Raw genomic sequence first — 27,847 nt, forward strand, 5'->3', positions numbered from 1 at the left:
GCACTGGGTATGAAAAATCTTAGCACTGGATTGGCTAACACCTGCTAACAGATAAGAGTATAACCACCTGAGTTGTAATTTTTCCAGGACACCACGTCTAATGCTTCTGCTCTTGTGAAAAGTTGGCCTTGAATCTTTTAATCACTACGTGTCTTTTCCTTCGGAGGGTGGCACCTCCAGCAGCAATAACCTCTCTCACTATTCCGGGGCATAGGTTTAATAGTGCTGTCTACTGAATGTTTGCTGTATTAGGTCTTCCATACACCTACTAGTCAGATCTAACCTGATTCAGTTTGAGAACAGAGAAGACTACCTAACACTTGTATGCTTTTGATATGAGGCATGTTGACATATTTAAAGTTTTCATTCAGAATTCTTTCAGGAGGAAACTTATTCCCATACATTTCAAGATGCTTTCTGTTAGGCATTATAATGGACTTTAGTTAATATGAAAGCAGGTTTTCTTAATTGAAATGGTGATGAAAATCAAAGGATCGTAACCTTAATCAAACAGGATTAATGTTGCTATAGAAATTCTTGGGGCAGATTCTCCTTTCAGTGCACATAGCTCATTAATGCTAATCTGAGTTATGGGCACATCAACAGAAGAGCATAAATTATCCCTTTGTTTTCCATCATTTGTAAGAGTAACCAGCAAGAGGCTGTAAATAAAGCATTCTGATGAACTTCCAGAATCTACTTTGATTTGTCAAAGGCTAAAAATTTTCTTTTGAAAATTGATAATCAGTTCCTCAGAGTATTAGATTAAAAACTGTAACAAAGACTGATTTTCAGCTTTGATTTATAAATTAAAAGGCTCACTTTTTCCAGAATTGGGTACATATTACAGAAGAATAGGTTGTATGATATGGCAGGTTTAGAATGTTGGTGACCTTTACCTTATAGAAGGTCAGGATTTGATTGAAGTGATTTGTAAAACTTTGTTATTTTTGCAACATTATTTAAATCAGACTTAAGAGATTGCTAGTAGAAATTTGTCTCTAGTAAAATTTAGACCCTGATTCATAAGACCATCTCTATTTAAGAAAGCACTTAAGCATGTGATTTGGGGCCTTAATAGATACTATAAATGACCATTTTAATGTCTTTATTTCCAAGAGAAATAATCTGACTTCGAGTTGTCTATTTGTAGAAAACTTGTTTATCTGTAAATATTTTTCCTAAAACTAGTAATTCTTCAGGTATGCATGGATCCCACCGTAGGTGTGCAAGCACTCCATAGTTGTAAGCTTGGAATCTTTTGACTAGCAATGTCTGGTGGGACTGTCTGGTATGCCCTGTGCCTCTTAGTGGAGCCATACAAGGGAATAAAGGGCAGAGCGGCCTGGCCCCTCCCTCAGCTCCCTCTTCTGCCCATGGTAGTGAGACAGAACCTGGCCTGTGACTCAACCCACTTCTGATTTCTGTAACTCTTCTCTGAAGAGTGAAGAAATGTCTTCTCGATTCTCCCTTTAATTAATTTCTTCATTTAAGTTTTGTTGGTCTTTCTCCCCCCAATTCATCAACCCTACCCCCCCAAAAAAAAGTAGTAGTTAAGGCAGATTGGGGAGACCCTCCTGGACATGCCCCTGTACAGCAGGATGAGGAAAAACTTTTTCACTAGGAGGGTGATGAAACACTGGAATGCGTTGCCTAGGGAGGTGGTGGAATCTCCTTCCTGAGAAGTTTTTAAGGTCAGGCTTGACAAAGCCCTGGCTGGGATGATTTAATTGGGGATGGGTCCTGCTTTTGAGCAGGGGGTTGGACTAGATGACCTCCTGAGGTCCCTTCCAACCCGGATATTCTATGATTCTATGAGGTGCTTTGTGGCAACCACTAGCTATGGTGTATTCAAAACTCACTAGGTTCAAACCCTGTCTTTCCTTCAGTGTACTAATGCCTGTGGTAGACTAACAGAGCAGATGCCTGTTCTCTCTTGGGGAAGCAAGCACACATCCCCAGTAAGTATATCTGCTGCTCTTTTTGTCCCGCACCCAGAAATCCTGGGATGTCACGTTCAAACTACACCTCTTGGAGCAATCCAGGAGGGTAACTTTGGAGGATGTCTCCACTCCTGGATCGAGATAGGAACAGAGAAGTTTGTCTTAGGAAAGTACTCTGATGACGAGGCGCCACACCCCTGGTTCCAAAGGAAAAGGAAGGTGAAGAAGGCACCAAAACCATCTGTGCAGGCACTGGCATCTTCGATACTGACCGTGTCTACCTTGGGTTGGTGGGGAAGAAAGACCCAACTCCATCCTCCAGAGCAGAAAGGCACGCCCACACCGAGTGCAAACACAGCGTGGAGAGGCAATACGTCTATCCCGCAGAGATGATTCTGGACTGAGAAAGAAGCCCTCAGCATCAACGAAGGATAGCACCAGCACCGCCATCTAAAGCGAGAAAGACAGGCCCACCAATATCCATGCTGAAACCTGTGCCAGCACTAGAGCCAGAACACTTCCCAGTACCAGAATATGCCTTCAAGCCCCCCTCACTGCTCCTCTCAGCACAGATATTGGCACTATCCCACTGCCAAAACAAAAAACTCAAATTATGAGGGTGTCTTGAAATCTAATGCAGCTAGTTGGTTCTAGTTACTTCACTACAAATTCACCTGAGCAGTGCAAATACTAGACTTTAAATTTTTCTTATGATTTTTTTTAATGAGCAGTTTCACTACATAGAACACTTCATAGACGTAATATCACTTTTGTAGGTTTAGAAAAAAATAAATATGATTAACTTTTAATTCTTCTGGCATGAATCTCATTTCACGTCAGTCCCCACCAAACTTTTTTTGCAGCACACATTTAAAAAGTGTTACTATTTTTAATTACGTCTCCAGTTTAAAAAAAAAATCCCTTTTCTCTGTTGTTTGAACACCTTGTGTTCTAAAATTATGGTTGTGAAATGTCACAATTTAAAACACCTTTTCTTTTTAAAGGGGAAAAGTGTAGCTCCAAAACTGCTCTTTTTTTTTCTTTTCCAGACAGATCTTGACTATGTACACAGCGTTGTAGCAATCCTGGAGAAAGAGTAAGTTGTGGGGGTTGTTTTGTTTTGTTTCCTTAACAAAGCTGTGGTGTGAAGGAAATGTTTTGGTTACTCCTTTTTTTTCCTCAGGATGGTTTTGGTTTCAGAAAAAATAAGCGCATGAAGACAAACCAAGGGGAAGTAATTAAGTAGGTTAAACTGTAAAACAGTAAATGGGATTAAGTGGATTTGGCGTGACATAAATGGATTCTCTGACATCTGCATTCATGCTATCCTTTGCAGTGGTATGCTCAAACTGAGCTATAGAAGGGAAAGCGCAGGTATTTTAAAAATTGACATCATTAGATTAACTAGAATATAGTGTAGAGAGGAGGAGTTATTGTTCTGGAAGACTCACTTAGGAAAATAACTTTTAATACTAGTTTTGTTTTATGTTGCTTGTTTAAAAAATTGTACTGCCGTATTATGCTGTCAACAGAAATTAAGAACGTAATTTTACCAGACATAAATCCTGCATATCATAAAAGTTAGAAGATGAGCCTTCATTCTGATATATTGTGAAGTAACATTATGCATTTGTTCCAAATGATTACAAATATGTTTTATGTCAGACACAGTAACTGCACCAATAATAAATAAATAAATAGTCCTACTGCACTTATTTACTTGATGTTTCTGATGATAGATTTTCTACAGAAATCAGTTCTGGCTTGGTGGAAATAATATCCCCACCTGCAACTTACTATCCTGACTTGACAAATTTAAAAGAGACATTTGGAGACTCAAAAGAAAGAGTCAGGTAAGATTTTTCCCTCAGACCTTTCTTGTTTATGTAATGCCAGACTGAGTGTGAATTCTGGAAACATTTTTCATATATTCTTTAAATTATGTGGGGAAAAAAGGCCCTAATTCTGCACAAAAAAACAAACAAACAAAAAAACCGCATGGGTGAATCTCTGCATCTGCATGAAGCACTTCCTGCATGTTTTTTTCTTAAGGATTGAAGCTTAAATGTTAAGCTTTGTGGGTTTCCTTTAATGTTAAATTCTGGGAAGATGCAGTGGGAGTTCAGAATATAACAGCGTATAAAATTTTTGTTGCATAACATCATGTAGGTTGTCTGTTCTTGTTTTCTGTTTTCCTTTGTGCTGTCAGGAATAGAACAGTGTATGAAACTCAACAGTATTGCTCACTTACCATTTGAAATACCCAATATATTTTTAGAGAAAGCTTAAATAGCTGCAAAATATCAGATTCAGTTGGGTCATTCCTCTTTTTGTGTTACAGCATACAAGGGGCGGGGGGCATTCACCTGTTTTTTTTGGATTTTTTCAGACAGAGGCTTTCCTGGGAGAATAATGCCTGATATAATTGTTCTATCATTCAAATAATGTGTGGTAACTTGTCATTCTTTGTTATGCAATTCACTATGTATTGTGAATTTTTTTTATTTTGTAATTCCTTGACTTTTTTTTTAACATTTAATTTCAGATGGCGAACAAAACAAAACTTGGACTATTGTTTTCTTATGATGTATGCCCAGAAAAAGGGCATTTATTATATTCAGGTAAATCACTGTTCTTTGATGTGTAAAGCTATTCAAAGATGCCTTGGTGATAGGTACATCATAAAAACCTAAATAGAATATAAATAGAATGATTATATATTTGTAGCATGATTGCAATTATGGATATTATAGTATTAGTGAATGTGTATAAGTTGAATTACATACACTGCCTAAACTGGAAAGCCAGTTGTCTATATGCATAAGTGTGGCAAAAAACTGCTGATGTGGCAAAAAACATGAAGGAACACAGACTATTTAATTTTTTCATATGCCAAAGAAAGGGATAGGAATGGAGCCTCTATGATGCAAAGAAACAATAGAATAGTTGTTGGTGGAAGTAGAGCTCTAGATGCTGCATTATTTTTAATTGGTTTTGAAGAGGCCTAGATACAGTTTTTGTGTCCTTTGGCACATAAGCTAATGTGACTGTGTGTATTGAATACAGATTCTTTTAAGTGTGTTGCTAGATTCACTGCTTTTAACTAAAAGATAAGATTGTGGTAAAAGCTGTAACAGTTCTGAAAAATTTAAAATAAACTTAAATGTAGCCCTGAGTCGATTTCACCTTTTATTCCTGCTTTCAGGTAGAACCCCACCTTCTCCTCCCCCTCAAATACATTTAGGGCTTGAGTTGCTATTAGAAGAAACAGCAGCATGTTTTCTTCAGGCAACATTTGCTGCCAACACTGCCCCTTACTGACATATGAAACCACCTAATCACAGTATGGAACTTATATCTATACACAGGGAGAAAAGAAGAAAATTAGCTGTGGGGGTCCCAAAATGAAGGTGAATTAAAGTGAGAATTTTTTAAAAACTGACCTATCTTGGTGTTTAACTAACCATGACTCCCTTTTTCTAAAATGGGAGGCCACTGAGTCCAGTGACGCTTTAAGACTTGGCAGGACATCCGAAAGATTGAATGTACATAGATTTAAAAAAATGTATGTTATACTGTTATGAGCTGGGTGAAACCTTGTTATGGGTTGAGCTAAAATCTCATTCAAACTGGTTTGTGAGCACACCCTTTCTTTGATAGTTGTAAGCAGTGATGAGCTGTCAAAATCTTAACAACCGGTTCCCTATAAAAAGTTCTGATTTAAAGGATGTGCCACAGTCTGTATTTTTTGTACCAGTAGGGTTACCATACGTCCGTATTTTCCCAGGAAAATTCCTCTCGGACAGCGATTTAAGAACCAAAAAGTATGACATGTCCGGGAAAATACAGATGTATGTTAACCCTACCTAAAGTTCTTTTTTAAAAAGATGGGTCTGAACTAGAAATGAGCTCCGTTTCACATGTGTGGGTCCCCGCCACTCCCTGGGGGTGTGCTATGGTGACCAGATGTCCTGATTTAATAGGGACAGTCCCGATTTTGGGGTCTTTTTCTTATATAGGCTCCTATTACCCCCCACCCCCTGTCCTGATTTTTCACACTTGCTGTCTGGTCACCCTAGGGTGTGCACATGTGTGGGTCCCAGCTGCTCCCTGCCCCCCTCATTGAAGCAGGTGTGCAGGGTTACTGCCATGGGAGCTGCAGGGCACCAGTGGATGTGGGGCAAGGGGGTGCAGCAGTGGTTGGCTGGAGACAGGGCAGGGGGGTGCGTGTGGCAGGGGTTGGCTGGAGACAGGGCAGGGGGTGCGACGGCAGGGGGTGGAGACAGGGCAGGGGGGTGCGTGCGGCAGAGGTTGGCGGGGGTGGTGCGGGCAGGGCAGGGGGTGCGGCAGAGGCTGGCTGCGGGCAGGGGGTGCGGGGCTGGCTGGAGACGGGGTGCAGCAGGGGCTGGCTGCGGAAGGGCAGGGGGTGCGGCAGGGACTGGAGATGGGCTGGCTGCGGGCAGGGTGGTGGGTACTCATGGGGAGAGCGGCTCGGAGCAGCCCAAGCAGTAGGATGCAGCCCAGGCCCAGCAGAACAGCTGCGGACCCACCAGGCAGCAGCGGGAGCCCCAGGGCCAGGGGTCGGGGGAGCAGCAGCAGCAACAGGGCTCATGCCCAGGGCTAGATGGCAGCCCACATGGCTCCCGCACCACAGCGCCCCGGCAGCCGGAGGAGGAGTTACATCACTTCTCGGCCGGAGCCCATGAAAGCCTCAGCACCCCCTGCAGGGAAGCAGGTTAACAACCAGTTCTAAAACTGCTTCAAAATTTAACAACCGGTTCATGCAAACCGGCTCCAGCTCACCCCTGGTTGTAAGATATAGTTAAGGCCCCACACCTAAAGCAAAGCTTATTAGATTTTGTCTAGAAACTAGCACCATGTGAACAGAGGGTTCCACTGGGTATTGTGTGAGAGAGAGAACACAAACTTAGAACAGACAAGAACAGAAAGAGAGGCAGAGGTAAAAAGCAAGAAAGTCAAGCAGTAGCCTGTGAGCACAATGTGACTCTGGAAAAAGCTAGAGTTTTGGGTGTGGTGTTGGCTAAAGATGCTTAGGGTTGTAAACTAAGAAACTGCCCCTTTTGTTCTTTGTTCCTTCTATGTTCAGACAAGCAGGATTTTGTACAATCCTTGTAAATAAACAAGATTGTATCAAGGAGATTACCGGACTCCATCAGTTTTACTTGCAACTGGAACATTGCCAGAGCCCCAAAATTTGACTAGCTGCTCAGATCAAAAAGGGGTAACAATACCAATATTACACTCTACCTTTATTGTTTAAAAATGGCATTAGAGAATGATGATCTGATGGCCTTTAAGGAATCATGGCCATGAAGAAATTTTCAGTTAGATCCTACCATAAACATGTAGAAATAAAGGCGTTAATAGCTTACAAAAAAGTGTAAAGTTCCTTCTCTTTATTCAGATTCTGCACAATATACCTAGTCCCTTCAGTGTTGTCCTGTAGTATCTCTTATCAGGATGGTTGAGAGCACATAAACTTTGGCCTTCTGTCTCACAGTACACCAATAGATGCAGTTATAAGACAGTAATTTTAGAATTTAAGCTATTAGGAAGATTTGATCCTGCCCTTGGGTTTGTATAGCACCTACCAGAGTGGGGCTCCTGTCCTGATGGGAGCCTTTGAATGCTATCCCACTACATATGGTGAATAAGAAGGTTTCAGAGTAGCAGCCGTGTTAATCTGTATTTGCAAAAAGAAAAGGATGCATCCGATGAAGTGAGCTGTAGCTCACGAAAGCTTATGCTCAGATAAATTTGTTAGTCTCTAAGGTGCCACAAGTATTCCTTTTCTTTTTTAGTAAATAAGAAGTAATGCATGTTATGGCCTATCTTATTTTCACACTGTGTTGAATCACTCAAACTGGTTCTTACCAATTAGTTATATTTGTGACAATAAATACATGAAGAAGAATAAAAAATCAGTGTTGAGATTCATCCTTTTTTTTGGAGGGGGGGTACATTTAGCTGTTTGTTTCTCTTCCCATGTAACTTTAGTGGTCCTCACTGTTGATATGCCATTTTATATATGCAGTGTTGTTGTCATGTTGGTCCCAAATATTAGAGACAAGGTGAGTGAGGTAGTATATTTTATTGGACCAACTTCAGTGAGACTTGAAATAAGAGCTCTATGTAAGCTTAAAAGCTAGTCTCTCTCACCAGCAGAAGTTGGTCCAATAAAAGATAATACCTCACCCACCTTGTGTGTCTTATGCCAATTTCTAAATTATTGTGAAGTCATCATGATATGACTATGACATACTATGATGTCAGTTTTGTTACAAATAATACATGTATTCATGTGAAGTAAAGTAAACAATACAACCAATTAATCTATATCTGGAAACTCACACTTAGTCGTTTGTGTGCCTACAAACAACACATGCGATAGGAGGAAACATATGTATGGGTGCTAGTGTTCAGTGCTTCCACTATGGGCAACAGTTGTAAGCAGAAGTGGGCAATTTTGGGGATAGAGTCCAAAACTCTCACTACTATGGAACATTTGAAATTTTTTTAAAAATTGTTTAATCATGCCAGTATTTGCTTCATAAGCATAATTCTAAAATGGAGATTGTACTGCTTTGAGTTATGTAAACATTTCTATGCTTATTTTCCATGATAATTGCTTTCTATATTTGCTGAGACAATTGTTATTGAGGGAATGGGACTATAGCTTCTGTTTTCAAGCTGTTATTTTTATTGTCCATTATAAAATGCACACATACTTTCCCATCTAAGAAACGTGCGGGGAAAATACCAAATAAAATATTATAGAAGTTAAAAGATGGTGCTTTCCCTTTTGGTACAGTTCTGTTATATGCCAGAAAGTAGCAACATCAAGCAATTGTGTACTAAAGTATTTAATATTGCCACAGCCTTTTGATCAAGGATGAGAGATCATTATTGATAGCTTATAATCTAACAGCAGTTAAGTAACAGAGGGGCAGCCATATTAGTCTGTATCCATAAAAACAACGAGGAGTCCTGTGGCACCTTAAAGACTAACAGATTTATTTGGGCATAAGCTTTCATGGGTAAAAAACCCATTTCTTCAGATGCATGGAGTGAAAATTACAGATGCAGGCATAAATATACTGACACATGAAGAGAAGGGAGTTACCTTACATCCACCCTGATTGAATTGGCCCTGTCAACACTGGTTTTCCACTTTAAGGTGCCAGTGGACTCCTCGTTGTTTTTTTAACAGCAGTTAAGTACATGCTGAATGGAATCTTTATCTAGATATTATACACTTGTAAAGAGAAAAGTTTTTTAAAACTATCTCCTATCCAGTTCACTCTTGTGTGTTCCCAGATAGTTGATGTATATATCCCTGGATTTTTGCTATAAAGAGTCTCCAAACTAATTATCCTCAAATAAGTGAACAGTGATCATGCTTCTACAGTAATAATTCTTGTGTACGATTCCTGGATACTAGGGTGGTGATTGCACTAGAAATCTATGGATAAATATATTTTAGGACTACTTTTTCCTTGCTGTACTTTTTATTTTTGCTTTGCTCTTCCTGCTTTGTGTTAATACAAGTGTTTGATTCCCCTAGCTTGAAGATGACATTGTTGTCAAGCAGAATTATTTCAGCACGATAAAAAATTTTGCACTTCAACTCTCTTCTGAAGATTGGATGATTTTAGAATTTTCTCAGCTGGGTTTCATTGGTAAGAAAAATGTCCAGTTTAGTAGTTTGAAAAGTTCAGCCACAGAATCTCTGATTAATAGTGCTATGATCTCAAAAGTGCCACCTTTGTACTGGTAATGGAACAGGGAATAAAAATGGATTGACTTTTATGGCTATATGCTGTAACTATACACTACAATAATTGCTGTTACTTATGGATGTTTGAGTCAGAATTAAGCTATGGAAAATGAGAACATTTTTATAACTAAAAATTAAATTGCTTTTAAAAATATGGAAAATCAAATTTTAAATATGTCTTCTAATTATCTAATTTTTGGCAAAATAAAAATGACGTTAAAAGAAGATTGCGTATGTGAAGCAAAGGGACAAAATCAAGAAAACTCACCCAGCCCAAAGTAAATATGATGTCTTTTGGCCATTAGAAACCTCATAAGTTTCCAAGGGTCAGCAGCCATAAAAATTAGTCTCTTTTGCAAAAAGGTTCTATCCTACCCTCCTGCTACCACTTGAAGCAACCATGTGACTTCCAGAGCCTGTCCCCTTTCTAGGGATGAAGTCACAAATACCACCTGTCATTTACAGTGATTAGGATAATTACAACAATGTTGAGACAGAAAATGCAGACTCCAGAATCTTAGCAGGTTGACCACCACTATGTCATGAGAGTAATTTTAGTGTTCTTTGTTTCCTACACAATAATAGATTTTACTGAGAGGCACAAAACTTACATAAATGCAGCTGAAAGAGCTTTCAAAGGAATTTAACACTTTGAAAGTTGATACAACTAGAGTCACAGTCTGGTTTGATCTAATTAACCATAATGAACTAGAGCCACACAATGATAAAATTGGAAACTGATTCAGAGAAGCTATGACATCTTTCCATTAGTTAGTCAACGTTACTGATCCCAAATACAAAGATCATAAATTGAGCCCAGAACAGGAAGAATAATCTGAAATGTGGCTAGTGGAATGTAACCCTGAGGTTTTTTTTCATTCTTTTCCAACATTTCAATTAAAGACCCAGATCTCTACCCACATATTTGTTTGCAAAAGAAGTTGTGTCTCAGTTCATTGTATTAAGGTGGTGGGAAACAGTGAATGTAAAATTAGACTCTTGATTTCAGAATATGGTCAATAATTAAAGAACCTGCATTCCCCTGAAGTCAGCTTGATATCAAATGTGGTTTTAATATGTTCCTCTCATGCACAGGAAGTGAGGGAGATATGATCCTTAACAGGGCTGTATAGCAAGCAGAATGGGTGTCCACTGGGTTGAAAACATCAGTCAGCAATCTTCCCCCAAACCAAAACGGGAGGAGATGGTGATCCATACTTTGACAATGAGGTGGTAGGATCAAACAACAAAAGCAATGGGGAGACAGGAACTGCCCCAAATGAGAGGAAGAAATTTTCCAGTTCTTAAGCCAGGCAAGAACAAGTGTTCTCTTTATCTTGAGTTACACAGTTAGGGTTCCTTCCAGCTGAAATACCTCCTATTAGTTTCATGGCTCCAAAAGAGGAAAAGGACCAGTCTCGAGTGGAGAGCTAAGAGTTCATTTACTTCTGTCCTCCAAGCAGCTCTGTTACTCCTGCTAAGCAGTTTTGTGTACACCTTGTAACTCTCTGTGACTGCCCAAACTTTATCTCGGGAGACTGGCCTGGAACTAGAATGCCATGGATCTCAATTTCTGGGTTGTGCTGATAAACCTTAATTATGAATTTTACTTGGGTTTTGGAATTTGCTTCACAATCTAACCATTCTCTTAATGTAGATTTTTGTATGAAATTCTGTGGTTTTACAAGTAATGTAAAATTAATTGTAGATTTTCTTAATTAGCATAGTATACGCTGGAATGTCTTGTGGCATGCGGGAGCTTGTGATCTGCAGTTTTTTAAGACTGAAAAGGCAAAATATATAAAATCTATCGTGCTGAATCTTTAGTTTACACTTGCAATTTGGGACATGCAGCCTATAACCCTATGAGTAGAGCCCTATGTGGATACAAAATTTGTATCTGTATCAGATCCCAAACATGGTCCACAGATATAAAGCAGATATCTGCAGATTTCCAGGGCTCTACCTATAAGTAAGGCTACGTTTTAGTCATGGGGTATTTTTGGTAAAAGTCATGGCCAGGTCAAAGGCAGTAAACCAGAATTCATGGCCCGTGACCTGTCCATGAATTTTACTATATACCCCTAACTAAAACTTGGTGGGAGGCGGACGAATCCGTGACTTCCATGACCTCCATGACAGACTTGCAGGCTTACCTATGAGTTACTTTTTAAAGTATATTTACAGATCATCTTTAAAAGGGGCACCTTTCTGTACTCACCCCTACCTTTGGGGAATAATAAATAAGCATTATTTATTACAATTTGCTTATTTCATAGAGTTTCTGGTTAAATCATGAGTAAAACTGATTGGAACTCAAGGATTAGAAGTTGAGTTATACCTGATTGCCTGCCTGTTTGTTGGCTTTTCTTTATATGGATTCTGAAAATAATTACTTTAAATACTAAATTAATTAATTGTCTCCAGCTGCTCTCTCTCATTTTATCTGTTGCTTTCCCATGTGTTATATTTACTGCTTACTCCATTCTGTAACCATTTCATTCAGATGTTATTGCTAGTAGGCCTTCAGCAGGATTTACCCATGACTACACCACATCTTAACAGTGTTTTTATTGAGAGAGTTAAATCAGGAGTCTAATGCTCCCAATTTAGCTACTTATTCTATTTTTAGGTTGAATGAATGTAGTATTCATGAAAGTGTGTGATTAATAGCATTGGCTAGAGACATGTAGACATAGTGTAATCATCCACAGTGCAAAATTCTTCACACAGTTATCATTATTCTTGATTTGCCATCTCTGCTATTCCATTTCTGGTTCTTTATGTGGACACATACTACAAGTTGTACAATTTTGGTAATGTGAAGAAACAAAGATGTTGGGGCAGCCAAATAAATCATTATTTATGACTTGGGATGAGATTTATATCCAGATCTCAAAAGGCTAGCATATTGATGACCTGTTATATCACTTTCTCCCTATCGATTTAACATAGAAAAATAATAATTGAAATGTTAATAGAGATGTGGCTTTAGCCATACACTGTTGAAAGCCTTAGCTAGCTTACAAGTTCATTTATAAAAATGGTGTTTTGTTTTTGTTAAAAATTTGTCTTGGCTGTAAGTCTTATTTATGCATACATCTAATCTGTTTTTTTAAAAAGTGTGATAGAAAAAAAATTGTTTATACACAGAGGTGACAAATTCATCCTTGTTGATGAGAGGTTTTGACTGACAGCCAAAAAATATTAGAATTCTACCATCCATACATCATAACAGAAGTTGCATTCTCTGTATGCTGTGCTGAATATGTAGTCGTTAAGTGTTGTCATTTAAACTAAATAAATTATAAAGAGTGGAATTCTGTGCTTCACCTCTAAGAAGCACAGCACAGTCATCAGTTTTGAGGGAGAGGATGCCCTCCCAATTTTGGGCTGCTGGGCAGTCCATGGTATATCATAGGCAGCTCTGGGGTCCTGTCTGAACTATGGCAGCCTGTCTCCAGCTGCCTGTGACCTGCAGTTTGCACAGCAGAGATTCTGAGCACCAAGTGCTACAGCCCTGTCCTGGACATGTCCCCTATGCCAAGGCTTGCAAGGGAGTCCTCTGAAGGCAGCCTTACAACTGTATTCCGCAGTTCCTATGTTGGGGGAATCCTCCCATGGCTGGATCTAGAGATTTTTAGAACCCCTAACATGAAGGCGCCATGTAGCACGGGTGAGGTGCTCACTCAAGTTTTTAAATTTTTTCCAGTTAAAATATCGAGATCAAAAAGTTAATTCTGGATGAGTTTGGAGTCTAACAACACCAGCTGCCAGACAGATTCGGTCGATGGATCCATTTTAATATTAGTCAAAGAACTTCAATAATTTGCAGAATATAAGCATAAAAATAGTTTAAAAGTTTTTCACTTGAATGTGTTTCTGGAGATATAAAATTGGTTTTGGAATTGATTTATGGCTGTAATTAACTCTGTGTTTAACACTATGTTTTTACTAGAGATTTTTAATGAATTATTTAAATATCTATAATTCAGAGACGAATGAAAACAAAGTGTTTCCTCTTGAATTGTATCTTTTACATTAATACTGACCAACTAAATACTATGCAGTCAGAATAGTATAAATTTACAATAGAGTTAAAATATACTGAGAATCCAATGAACTAATAAATTAATAGAAGGTCATAATAGGTAATAGTAAATTTTCCACTGTATACCTTTTTTGAATCCCAAACTCTCATTTGCCCTCTTCTCTATATAAACACAAAATTAATATTTTTAATATGGAGAAATAATCTTCAACATTGTATTGCTAATGGTTTACAGAAATCTGGTCCTATTTTAAGTTTGACTTTTGTATTCTAAAGTTCTCTGTTCTTGGAATTGTTGAAAAATTCTGTATTTACATTGAGTTGTGTTTTATTATGCAAGTTGAGTATTTTAAACATGTTGGGAGTTGTAAGATTGTAAAGAGCTATTTTGTGAAGTTTTCCTGTTTATATAGTTTTGCTCAACTTGTTGACATGTCCCTTTGTGATATCAGCTGGGATTTCCAATTGTGAGGTGGTAATACAACTTGCCTTAGCACAAACAATATGGTCTCTAGGCTCGTGATCTCAAGAGTTGTTTCAGAATTACTATTATTAATTTAGAATAATATCTTTACAGGTAAAATGTTCCAAGCTCCAGATATCACTCTTATTGTAGAGTTCATATTTATGTTTTATAAGGAGAAACCTATTGATTGGCTCTTAGATCATATACTCTGGGTGAAAGTCTGCAACCCTGAAAAAGATGCAGTAAGTTCAATTTTTGTTATGTAGCTTTTAATGTCTCTTCTTGATTAAAAAAAAAAAAAAAAGCTTTATTTTCTGTGAATCTAAGTAGTATGTGATATGCTGATTCTTTTCATGGTTCCTTCATATCCCAATACAAATTTCAGTCTATTTTTAAATCTGAATCTGTGAGAAAGTTTTGGAGACCTCAGAGATCAGAGAAATTACTTTCTTACATTTCTTAATGTTTCAGATTTGGGAGGCTTAGAAATGCACTTTTTGGGGGAAAACAGAGGTCAAAATTTTTTGTGCCTAGCAGGCCTAAGATAACTAGCAGTTGCACTAGCTATATTTAACATTCTGCAGCAAAATTATTTGAGTCCACTTCAATTTTTGAAAATAATTATAAAGGTTCATCCCAATAGCTCAATGGGAGTGCTCAATACTTCAGTGAAGGAGTTCTTCATTGAATATACAGACTTGGAGTAAATTCCTGGTCCTTTTGAAGTCAATGAAAGTTTTTCCATTGACTTCAGTAGGCCAGGATTTCATCCAGGGTTTTTTCATCTTCAGACTATCATATCCCTGTGGAGGTAGTTCTTGTAGCCCTATAGGGAGTACCTCATGTAGCCACACAGAAAGCTCTCACGAACAAGGTCAGCTCCCAGACTACTGCACTGGGCAGCACAGCATGGGGAGCAGGTGGCCAGCCCTCTGTGAAGGAAGAAGTGGTTCGGGACTATTTAGAAAAACTGGACATGCACAAGTCCATGGGGCCGGATGCGTCGCATCCGAGAGTGCTAAAGGAATTGGCGGATGTGATTGCAGAGCCATTGTCCATTATCTTTGAAAACTCATGGCGATCGGGGGAAGTCCTGGAAGACTGGAAAAAGGCTAATGGTGGTGCCCATCTTTAAAAAAGGGAAGAAGGATGATCTTGGGAACTACAGGCCGATCAGCCTCACCTCAGTCCCTGGAAAAATCATGGAGCATGTCCTCAAGGAATCAATTCTGAAGCACTTAGACGAGAGGAAAGTGATCAGGAACAGTCAGCATGGATTCACCAAAGGAAAGTCATGCCTGACTAATCTAATTGCCTACTATGATGAGATAACTGGTTCTGTGGATGAAGGGAAAGCAGTGGACGTGTTATTCCTCAACTTTAGCAAAGCTTTTGACACGGTCTCCCACAGTATTCTTGTCAGCAAGTTAAAGAAGTATGGGCTGGATGGATGCACTACAAGGTGGATAGAAAGTTGGCTAGATTGTCGGGCTCAACGGGTAGTGATCAATGGCTCCATGTCTAGTTGGCAGCTGGTATCTAGCGGAGTGCCCCAAGGGTCGGTCCTGGGGCCGGTTTTGTTCAATATCTTCATTAATGATCTGGAGGATGGTGTGGATTGCACCCTCAGCAAGTTTGCGGATGACACTAAACTGGGAGGAGTGGTAGATACGCTGGAGGGTAGGGATAGGATACAGAGGGACCTAGACAAATTGGAGGATTGGGCCAAAAGAAATCTGATGAGGTTCAACAAGGACAAGTACAGAGTCCTGCACTTAGGACGGAAGAATCCAATGCACTGCTACAAACTAGGGACCGAATAACTAGGCAGCAGTCCTGCAGAGAAGGACCTAGGAGTGACAGTGGATGAGAAGCTGGATATGAGTCAACAGTGTGCCCTTGTTGCCAAGAAGGCCAATGGCATTTTGGGCTGTATAAGTAGGGGCATAGCGAGCAGATCGAGGGACGTGATCGTTCCCCTCTATTCGACATTGTAGAGGCCTCATCTGGAGTACTGTGTCCTGTTTTGGGCCCCACACTACAAGAAGGATGTGGAGAAATTGAAGAGAGTCTAGCGAAGGGCAACAAAAATGATTAGGGGACTGGAACACATGAGTTATGAGGAGAGGCTGAGGAAACTGGGATTGTTTAGTCTACGGAAGAGAAGAATGAGGCAGGATTTGATAGCTGCTTTTAACTACCTGAAAGGTGGATCCAAAGAGGATGGATCTAGACTATTCTCAGTGATAGCAGATGACAGGACAAGGAGTAATGGTCTCAAGTTGCAGTGGGGGAGGTTTAGGTTGGATATTAGGAAAAACTTTTTCACTAGAAGGGTGGTGAAACACTGGAATGCATTACCTAGGGAGGTGGTGGAATCCCCTTCCTTAGAGGTTTTTAAGGTCAGGCTTGACAAAGCCCTGGCTGGGATGATTTAGTTAGGATTAGTCCTGCTCTGGGCAGGGTGTTGGACTAGATGGCCTCCAGAGGTCCCTTCCAACTCTGTTATTCTATGATTCTATGATTCTCTCTGTCCAGTGAAGAAGCTGTATTGATTAGTTCCATTAAAAATCTCATCCAGGTCTCATTAACCAAAAGAATGATGGCTACAATATGGAGTTTTGAAGGTGTGTGGGGGAAACCTTAGGAGTCCTCTGAAAAAATATTTAAAATTATCTGCTAAAATTGGTAAACTATTTACATATATTATAGAATTGCTGCAGGTCTTTAAAATACTGGAGACTCCTTTTTCTACCATAGTAACATTAGGCAGTCCTTTAACCAATCAAAATTTTGCTCTTCAAGCATTATGTTAGTCACTTAAGAGACATTTTGTAATTATCAGTGGTGCTTTGCTAGTGCGGTGGATCCTCAAGAGGACTCTTATTACAATAAAAAAGCTTTATCTCCAGGGTGCTATTCTGCATGTGTGTTTGCCTGCAGAGTGTTTCCAGGTTAACTTTACACACTGCTTTTTTTGGCTGAGGTTTTTGTCTGTGAAAACTCTAGGGGTAAAATTCACCCATCAGTGAAGGGGCCAAGTGTAGCTGAACCACTTCAGTTCTGCTGCATGGGCAGGGCAAGTGTTGAGAGAGAGTATATTAAAGGGTCTCAGTGTATGGCACAGTTGGCATGTAGACCAGTATAGCTGGAGAATATGGGGCATGTGAGCAGATTGCTCTAAACAGAATACTTGTAGTCAGAGTATAGTCCAGATTTATCCCATACTTGAGAATTGGATTTCCTGGTACTAGAAACAAGTATTAAACATCATAAATCTCAGCCTGAGTTTTCTGCCCAAGTTTCATATGTCTAAGTATTCCTGCAGGTGCCATTAATTCCACCTTCCTTACATCCCTATAGAGTTAACAAGCCCCACATGCAACAATGAATGAGCAGAATTTACTCAGCAGCTTTATGCCAGGTCCAATACCAGCTAGGTAGGGTGGATCGACAGGAGAGCCCCATTAGTATGTCACAGGTGGAAAGGGGAGAGAGGAGAGCGCTATGTCTGAGACTATACAGACTTACTGGTCACATATCATATGGAGGCTGTACAGAAATTCCCATTTGACTCAAGAAGTAGTTGTGGTGGGGTTACAGGCTGCCCTGCACCCACCTACTGATTGGTAAATAATTTCTCATGTAGTTCCTCTGTACAGAGCCCATTTATTCAGGCTTTTTGCAGGAGGAAAGGAGTAAATTTTAACCAGAATGAATAGCTCAATGGTGCTCTTATGCAATGAAATAAGATAGCATCAGGAATGAAGTATATAGTTCTAGTTTCTTGTAATTTGTTTTGGTTCATGAATCATGGATTATCCTACAATTTCAATAAAAACTCACTGATCTTTCTTTATTATCTTTGCTAATGTGAGGTTTTCTTGATTTTATTTTAAGAAACATTGTGATAGACAGAAATCTAATCTACGAATACGCTTCAGGCCTTCCCTTTTCCAACATGTTGGCCTGCACTCCTCCCTAGCAGGAAAGATCCAGAAACTCACGGTTAGTAGCTAAAACTTCCCTTCCCTTCCATATCAGACAGGATTGATAAGTGATTTTTCATCAGATCAGAAAATTAACTTTTTGCTATAGTTTAGCATTTTCAGGTATAATATATTATACTCTAGTTGGAATTAAGCCTGATTAAAGCTGACTACCATAGAATAGAAGAATTTCTAGGTCAACTCATATATTTTTATATGACTCCTGCATATAGTCTCTCATTTTAAATCTCTAACCTTTTATCTGTAATACTGTGACCTTTTATTCATCAATACAGGGTCTCAGATGTACAATGGAGAAAATGGATAATACATTAGTTGCCCTTTGTTTTCCATTTGCTTTTAAGTACTAGCAAAATTAGCCACTAAAGAAAAGAGACTGCCTGACCAACTTAATAGCATGTTTGTCTTTCTTTCAATTAGGATAAAGACTTCCTGAAACCATTATTACATAAAATTCATGTGAATCCACCGGCAGAAGTTTCTACATCTTTAAAAGTCTACCAAGGACATACACTGGAAAAAACCTATATGGGAGAGGATTTTTTCTGGGCTGTTACACCAATTGCTGGGGATTATATCCTATTTAAATTTGACAAACCAGTCAACGTAGAAAGGTTAGTAATCACTTGTCTTTTGGTCTCACAGCTAAAGATGCTTGCTAAGCAAGTATGCTTGAGGATAGAATTGAGGAAAAATAAATTAAACATAATGGAAAAACTAATTTCATACAAGGTGTCAGATGAAATGGATACTTTGCAGTTCAGTTTAAAATGTGCTTCAATCAACTTTGTTCTTCATAGTTGACTCTGTATTTTATTTAGACTATTTTGCTACAAAATCTATTTTTGTAACCTTCTCCAGAAGTATAACACCACAGCCAGTGCCCTGCCAGCAGTTAAAAAGACTGCCAAATTGAGTCTGTTCCAGTTGGTTTGAAGGTGACTTTTTTTTCAAGCCCTTTATCTTACTCAAACTCGATGTGTGTGGTTTTTTTATCTGCATTTGTGCTTGAATTTATGATTTGCTACAGTCACACAGAGGAGTGAAAGTGACCTCTTCTATTTATTAACCTTTAGGCCAGCTAAGGCAAGGAAATACTTCTTTTGCTTTTATTTTTTAACGGGGTAATTTTAGTTTTGCTAGGTTGCCACTGTCCTCTCTCTCTAGTTAAGTTGGAGTCTCTTTTGTTTGCTTATTTTCTTTTCACCCTGTCTTCCTTGTACTCTAGCCCAAGACTTACGAAAGAAATTTTTTGTTTAAGGTATCTTTATATTCCTCTTATATTCTCCTTTCATGCACATTGTAGCCTTTCTGCTTCCCCAGTTCTACAGACCCAGAGCCTTGCAGTGCTAACAACTACTATTGGAGTAATCTCACTAGATACTTTCCTTGTGAAGGCTATCTCAGGCTGTCAAGCTGCTCTTTCTGCATTCTTGAAGTGAACCCAATTGGTCAACTTCTTCCATGGATTGGCAGCTAGCTGAAGACTGAGTCATCACCTTAACAGATCTTAAAGATCTCAGATTCATTGAGTTTGGTATTTTCCCCACATTGTACTTTTTGCTCCAATGATTCTGACCAGTGAAATGCAGATCACTTGAGAGGTGAAAGAATTAAAAATTACTCTTCAGTTGCTTAGAAAAGTCTTTTCTTCCAGTGTGGTTATTAGGCCTGCATGGAATGTACCTTAAGGGGGTACATACACCCCACCTTATCATATAAAAGTCAATACCTTTTACCTGTGGCAATAATATGAAATAGACACCTTTCAGCTAGAGAGTATACATTCAGTGGAAGGTTTTTGATCAACTGCAAAGTTTCTGTTTCAAAGTTATATTGAAATGAACAATGTTGTTTGGGTTTTTTTACTTATTTATCCATTTTTGAAAAAAAAATGTGTACTTTTGTAGGATATGAATTTCAGGGAAAGGGGGTGGAACAAGTTAATTTTTATTTTGGTTAGATATTTGTTTTATTAAGATGTGTCAGAAGCAACCTGGCAGTTTTGACAAATGCTCTAAACTTGCTAGGAAATGTCATAAGTAAACTTTGTGCCTCAAAAATGGACATGACTCAGACCATATATTTGCTGAAGAGTGTCACCTCAGTTTATCGTGTTGAGGGAGAGAAAGTGTCAGTCATTTTTGCAAAGAAAGGGGGAATGTGTCCATTCTTTTGTAATTAGGCAAAGTGGTTAATATAAGCCTATTCTCAGTACTGCCATATCTCGGGTGCTAGTAACATTCAGAAGAGATGAGGATTACATGACTTAATAATCTCTATTCAATGAAGATAATTTAGTTTCTGAAGAAAGTGAACATCTCAGATTCTCTTGCTTTCTCAAAGGAAGTTCACTGACTGGACTGGTATAACATTCTAAATCTAAGTAGTTTTTAATCTGACATGAGGCCATTTTCTTAATTTCTAATAAGTATTGAAATGTTATTTGGGCTCTTATATCATTACCCAAAGTCCACACATATGCAGTTTTTACCTTTCTTGAAATGTCATAAGATTTGGGAGAGTTACTACTGTAGCTAAGAATTGTCAGGGATATGATGCACTTAAGTGGTGGGATTTTCTAAAGCACTCAGTATTGGCCTAAATCTGTTTCCACGGAAGTCAAGTGACAAGTAGGTGGAGAAATAAGTTTGCAGATATATCATGGGTCTAAACACCAATGAGGGAGAGGAATGATTTGCTGAAGTACACAGAGGTTATAACTGGGAGTAATGGGTTGAATTAAGAAAGGGAAAACTTAGGCTGAATATCAGGAAAACCTTCCTGATGGTGAAATGTAGTAGGATGTGGAATAAAACTAAACTATATAAACACTAGAAAGTATACCTTTGGGAACAATACTGGATTTGTGGGGGAAGGGAACTTGATGACCTTTAGTATGCGTGTCTTTTCTTTGTCTATGATTCTTGAAACCAGTGAAAAAAGCCTTCTGAACCTGAATGAAACCTTGTCTGCCAAGCTCCATCCCAGAGTTACTGGTTAATAGCTAGGTATGTTAGTAAAATCCTGATAAATGAGCTTTCTGATGGAAATAATGACAACCAAACTGACCAAATGAATGGTGCTTCTGTAACAGCATAACACAGCAATTACTTGTTCCCATAATGTATTTTTCCATATAAAACATTTTACTGTGCCGAATTTACTGTTTCTGTAGTAGTTTGCTTGGTTAGCTATAAACTTTTGATCCTTTTCTTTAAAACCCCATACTTCTGAGAATCAGAAAAATTGTTATTTAGCAAGGATAAAGGTATAAGAAAATGTAAGAGCAAAACTGAACACACAGAAACCCACTGTTTATTTTATCCCTTCATAACTTCAGCAGATGTTTCTTGTCCTAAGCCAACCATACTACAATAGGGATGGAGTGAACTGAACAAGACTCTGAAACTAGTTTTCCATTTCGATAACAGTTCTTACAACTGAAGTTCCTCATCCAGAGCACTGAACCCCCTATATAGTAAGCTAGAATCACACTGTCATCTTTGCAGTCTCTGATGTGCTGCTTCACACATCTCTCTGTTTCAGTGCTGTACCAATGGGATACTGTGAATTCATTAGTTTTATTCTTGATAGTAAATTGGACATCAACATTTTGTGGATTGTTTGCAAAAATAAATCCCTCATTAATTCTGGATGTTAAGACCCTCAAAATAGATCACACATTTAAGATTACAAAAAGATGCTGTCACTTTAAGTTGTTACTGGGCTATTGAAGTCCCCTTTAGCTATTTTGATATATGCTACTTGTTGTCCAAATGCACTTTTCTGAACTAAAAATGACAGCCACATTTAAAAGTAGCTTTGAATGCTCGACCGTTCTGTCACTGTAATTTTTGTGTCAAAGATACATTTACTTTTTTTAGCTTCTCACGTTTTGTAAAAAAATATAGATACCCCTTTTCCCTTCTATTTACTCTTTTGTTTAGTGATGTCAATGAGAAACACTGCACCTGTATGTTCTGTTGTAAAAAAGGTTTGAATTTGGACACCACTTAGTCTGGTTTAGTGTTAGTTTTTATAGGAATCATTGAAGTATTTTTAGCTTAGCAGTCAATCTAAAAGAAAAGAGGAGAGAACAAATAAAAGATAAATGTGCTTCCCATTTTAAAAAAATATATATATCCCACACTCAAACCTTCTGCTACAGCACTTTCTAAGGCTGCTGTCCCTTGGCTCTCAATTACATCTAGCACCATTGTAACCATTGCCTTAAGAACACCCCACCCTGCATAGTACACACAAATGTTTCATTGTCACAAATCTAATGATAACACAGGACTGTGAAAACACTAATAATGCTGATGTGCTTTTTGGAACACATACATTGTGATCACTATTTGTTCTTTTCAAAACTTGGCACCTTTCAATTATAAATGAGAGCTTGTTATCTTGAGAACTCAGAGTAAACATTTCATCAAAATCAAAGTCTGGCTCTTCCTTCTCAGCTTGAGAAAAAAGCTTCCAACTTTGATCTTACTGAAAATTTTTCAAGAAAAAATGCAAAAATATATTCTATCCTCTAGTAGTATTGGGTTTTCCTTTCCTCCCCAACCATTGTCAGTAAATGTATTGGCTATCTATGGTGCTCATCATCATTGTACCTGAATACCTCACAAATGTTAATGAATTTATCCTTGCAGCTCCCCTTGTGCTGTAGGGAAGTACATTTATTCCCATTTTTGCAGGTTCAGAACTTCAGTGGGATTAACTCACATGAATAAAACAAGCAGGATTTCGTTCTCTGTCAGTCTGTCTAATACTGGCAAAACTGGTTAAATTTTTACTGGTCTTTCCATGAGTTTCATCTCCAGTGCAGAGAAGAAAAAGGCAATATATCCGTCTTTAATATTCAAGGAATTAAAGAATATAAAATGAGTCCATCTGAAGGAAATATTTTACATTAGGTCATGATTCCTCATGTCATTAGTGTACTATATAATTTAGAAAATGGTTTTAGCAATATTCTGAAAAACCATACATTAGGAGTCCTCCCTTCCTATTGTTTTTGCCTGCAGTTAAAGAGGAAGAGCTACTATGAATAGGGATACCATATAGTTTTCGTTTCAGCTAGAGCAGTTTTTAGAAAACCACAGATTTTACACCATAACTGAATCAGACTTAATAAAAATCCATTCACAAATTCCACTGTAGGTGTGTGTGTGCCAGTGCACTTGGGTCAGAGACTTTTGCCAGCATTACCAACAGGTGGCGCATGTGCCCTCGCTGTCCTTGTGCACTGATCTGAGGGTAAAAGGGGGCATGACTGCCGCCTTCCTCACAGTTTGTTCTTACCAGCCATGGCAAGAGTTGGAGCTCCCCTGTTGCTGTTCAGCTGCAGTTAGCCAACCTTTAAAAAGAGATTTTCTCTATTTTGTGTATAGTTATAATTAGTTTTAGTGCTAATCTCATACAGTTTACTTAAGTAGTTCTCCTATTAGGGGTTTGATATGCAGAAATCCGCAGGACTCAAGCAATGTGTCATATGCAGGGCCAAGGTCCCAGCTGTGGATTGACACTAAAGCTACCTAATTTGCTTAGGTGAAGGACATGTGAAGGACAAATGTCCTATTTGTTCTTCCTTTCCAATGAGGATGAAGAAGCAGAGGGATTTCAACCTTAAGGTACATGTCATAAAGAAGCCAATACGTCCTCCTTCAGAGCCTGACCCAACCATGAGAGGATGGACAGTCTGTCCATGAGGAGCACCTATCTAGCTGCACCAGCTTCTAAGCCCAAATTAGGTGGGAAACACCACTTATCTTCCTTCCTTGCAGCCTCTTTGAAGTGTCACCCCACAGAAAATCTTCTAAAAAGTTCTCCAGTGCCAAGTCAAAGTCTGACTGTAAATCCAGACACTCACCATTGCTGTCTGAGGCAGCACTGTTGACTCTGGAATTCAGTGGGGCCATAAAGAATGCCTTCATCATTACCAGACAGATTCCTGACTGCAGTGCCATTGGGTCCAGTACCAGTGGCACTGGCAACAGAACACTTGCCTCTGATTTCAGTGCTGTTGATACTCCAGGCCTACAACTGAGTGAGAGCACTGCCAAGGTAAAGAGAAGTTTGGCTGCAGGGGGAGGAGGTCAAGGGATTATAACTATTAGAAAGACACCAAATCCCGAAGAAAAGTAACTGACATGGAAAAAACAAAAAATACACCTAACAAATATACCCCAAACTTAAACTATATTAAAAAAAAAAAAGCCATAAGAGTAAAAGAAATGCAGGCAGAAAACCAGCAGCAGGGTGGGAGCTACATAGTTGATTACATTGAGTGCAACACGTCTGATTATCTGGCTTGTGTGCAGGGGGCATATGTATGTGTGAGGTGTAAGCAACCCATGACTCTCAGAGACAGAGTATGGGCTCTTGAGGCCAGAGTGACTGAACTGGAGGAGCAAAGGGAAACAGAGAGGTACATAGAGGAGACTTTTAGGGACATAGCCTCCTGTCCAACAGTCCCTGTGCTGCTAAGGAGGATGAAAGTCTGGGGAGGGAGAGCATGAAGCTGGAGTAGAGGGAAACAATCCCATAGCTGGGATCCACAGTCCAGATGTCATAATATTCTCTTGCACTGAGGATATCCCTCCAGGGGCAGGGACTCCACTTATTAGGAAGAGGCAGACAAAGTAGTGGGGGATTTGATTATTAGAAATATAGATAGTTGGGTTTTTGATGAGCTGGAGATCTGCATGGTGAATTGCCTGCTGGGTGCAGAGGTAGTGGATCTCATGATACATCTAGGTAGCCTTATAGGCTGTGCTGGGGAGGAGCCAGTAGTCATGGTACATGTAGGTTATCAGTGACACAGGGAAAGGTAGGAGTGAGCTTTTGGAAGCCAAATTTAGGCTGCTTGGTAAGTGATTAAAGTCCAGGACCTTCATGATAGCACTCTCTGAAATGCTTCCAGTTCCATGCACAAGCCTAGTAAGACAGGCAGAACTGCAAGGGTCAAATGCCTGGATGAGATGATGGTGTAGCAAGGAGGGAGTTAAGTTTATTAGGAACTGGGGAACCTTTTGGAGGCAATAAGTTTTTTTAAAAGTAGAGTCAAATAAGGTGAAAATCTTAAAGGAATCAAACTGTACCTAAGAGTATCTATGGATAGAAAGTCCATACTTGAATAATTAGAGTATAGCAGTAGAAATACACTACCGACCACCTGACCAGAATGATGACAGTGATCGTGAAACGAAAAGGAGGTTAGAGAGGTTAAAAATCAGAAAACGCAATAATAATGAGTGATTTCAGCTGTTCTCATATTGACTGGGTAAATGTCACCTCAGGGCATGATACAGAGATAAAATCTGTAGACACCATAAATGACTGCTTCTTGGAGCAGCTAGTCCTGGACCCACAAGGAGAGAGGCAAGTCTTGATTTAGTCCTAAGTGGAGCATAGGATCTGATCTAAGGGGTAATTATAGCTGAACTACTTGGTAATAGTGACCATAATGTAATTAAATTTAGCATCATTGTAGGGAGGAAAATACCAATACAACCCACCACAGTGATACTTAACTTTGAAAAGGAACTACACAAGAATGAGGATGCTAGTTACGCAGAAATTAAAAAGAGCAGTCACAAGGGTAAAATGGCTTCAAGCAGCATGAGACTACTTAAAAACACCACAGTAGACATTCAGAATAAATGTCTACTCCAAATAAAAAAAGACAGAAGGAGGACCAAAAGAATGCCACCATGGCTGAACAGCAGAATAAGAAATGGTTAGAGGCAAAAAGACAGTCTTTAAAAATTGGAACTAAAATCCTAATGAGATGAATAGGAAGGATCACAAACTCTGACAAGTAAAATGTCAAAGTATAATAAAGCAGACTAAGAAAGAATTTGAGACGCAACTTGCTAAAAATGGAAAAACTAACAGTAATTTTGTTTAAAGTACATCAGAAGCAGGAAGCCGACTTAACAGGCAGTGGAACCAGTAGATGACAAAGCTGTTAAAGGAGGATTCCGGGAAGACACTGCCCTTGCACAGAAGCTAAATGAATTTTTGCACTGATCTTCAATTCAGAGGTTATGGGGGAGATACCCACATCAGAGCTATTTTTTGGGCAACAAATCTGAAGTACTGTCCCAAATTGATCTCTGTCAGTTGAAGAGGTTTGAGAACAGTTTGATAAACTAAACAATAAGAAGTCACCAGGACCATATGATATTTACCTTAGCGTTCTGAAAAAACTCAGATATGAAATTGCAGTACTACTAACTATAGTATCAGGTTTCAGAGTAGCAGCCGTGTTAGTCTCTATTCGCAAAAAGAAAAGGAGGACTTGTGGCACCTTAGAGACTAACAAATTTATCTGAGCATAAGCTTTCGTGAGCTACAGCTCACTTCATCCAATGAAGTGAGCTGCAGCTCATGAAAGCTTATGCTCAGATAAATTTGTTAATCTCTAAGGTGCCACAAGTACTCCTTTTCTTTTAACTATAGTATGTAACCTATCACTGAAATAATGTACTTGATTATCTACTGCATCTGAAGTCCTCTGGTCTTTGTCAGTTCAGTGAGAGTCCATCTAGCATGCATCTCTGAAGAACACCTTCCAGTGGATGGATTTTCTATCTTTTTTCACAGCCTGTCATTTCCAGATTTTAAAAGGGATTTCTTAGCATGTACCATCCTGTGTCTGATCCATTACCTTCATGAGACCTGAATTTAATGCTGTCTTGCTTGTTGGTTCCCTTTTTGAACCTTTGATAACATCTCTGAAAACCATGTTCTTGATGGCTGTTAGCTCTGCAAGGAGAATCTCAGAACTGCAGGCACTTTTAGCAGACCCTCCTTTCACAGTTTTCTGCAAAGACAAGAGGTCTCTTGGGCCGCACTCCAAGTTTGTGCCTAAGGTGGTATCAGCATTCCACCTCAACCAGAGTATTATCTCCCACTGTTCTTTCCAAAATGTCATAGTTCCAAGGCCAAAGAAAAGCTTCACATCTTAGATGTTTGGAGGGCTCTGGCATTTTACCTCAACCACAAAACGTCTTTCAAATCCTCTGCTGGACTCTTTGAAGTCTCTGCTGAAAGGATCAAAAAGGGAACCTGTTCCAGCTCAGTGTATTTTATACTGGATTTTTGACTATATCAAGCTTTGCTATGGTCTTGCTAAAGTCCTTACTCCACCATAATAATGGTCCACTCCACTAGGGCTCATTCCACTTTCAGTCTTTTTTGAGCAACATTCCTAACATTTGTTAGTCTCTAAGGTGCCACAAGTCCTCCTTTTCTTTATTTCTGTAATGGACATTTGCAAAGCAGCAACATGCTCAACTGTACATAGCTTCTCTAGATACAATATTATTACTCAAGCTTCCTGGGATGATTCCTGCTTTGGCAAATCAGTCTCTCTTCAGATAATGCAAAATCCCACCACTTATAAGAAAATGGCTGGTGAGTCACCCACAGCGAAATGTATATGTGCACAATCACTCAAAGGAGAAAAAATGGTGTTTTAGAACAATGAAAAAGAACAGTAAGCCTGCTATGGTGATTTCTCAGAGGAAGACACATTTTAACATACATGTAATCTGATTA

The 27,847-nt window shown here is 39.0% G+C and overlaps 1 protein-coding gene across 2 annotated transcripts in view; it reads left to right on the plus strand.

The window, feature by feature from the left end:
- Positions 1-27,847, plus strand: part of MGAT4A (alpha-1,3-mannosyl-glycoprotein 4-beta-N-acetylglucosaminyltransferase A) — a 152,851-nt gene that overhangs the window by 101,172 nt on the left and 23,832 nt on the right. For both annotated transcript variants that reach the window (XM_084646887.1, XM_084646888.1), the window contains exons 6-12: positions 2,993-3,039; positions 3,683-3,796; positions 4,489-4,564; positions 9,529-9,643; positions 14,370-14,500; positions 18,159-18,266; positions 18,689-18,882. In XM_084646887.1, the coding sequence (XP_084503013.1) occupies positions 2,993-3,039; positions 3,683-3,796; positions 4,489-4,564; positions 9,529-9,643; positions 14,370-14,500; positions 18,159-18,266; positions 18,689-18,882 (785 nt within the window). The remainder of the gene's footprint in view (positions 1-2,992; positions 3,040-3,682; positions 3,797-4,488; positions 4,565-9,528; positions 9,644-14,369; positions 14,501-18,158; positions 18,267-18,688; positions 18,883-27,847) is intronic.

This window comes from Lepidochelys olivacea (genome assembly GCF_965140295.1).
Source record: "Lepidochelys olivacea isolate rLepOli2 genome assembly, chromosome: 1".
In the NCBI taxonomy this organism is placed as follows: Eukaryota; Metazoa; Chordata; order Testudines; family Cheloniidae; genus Lepidochelys; species Lepidochelys olivacea.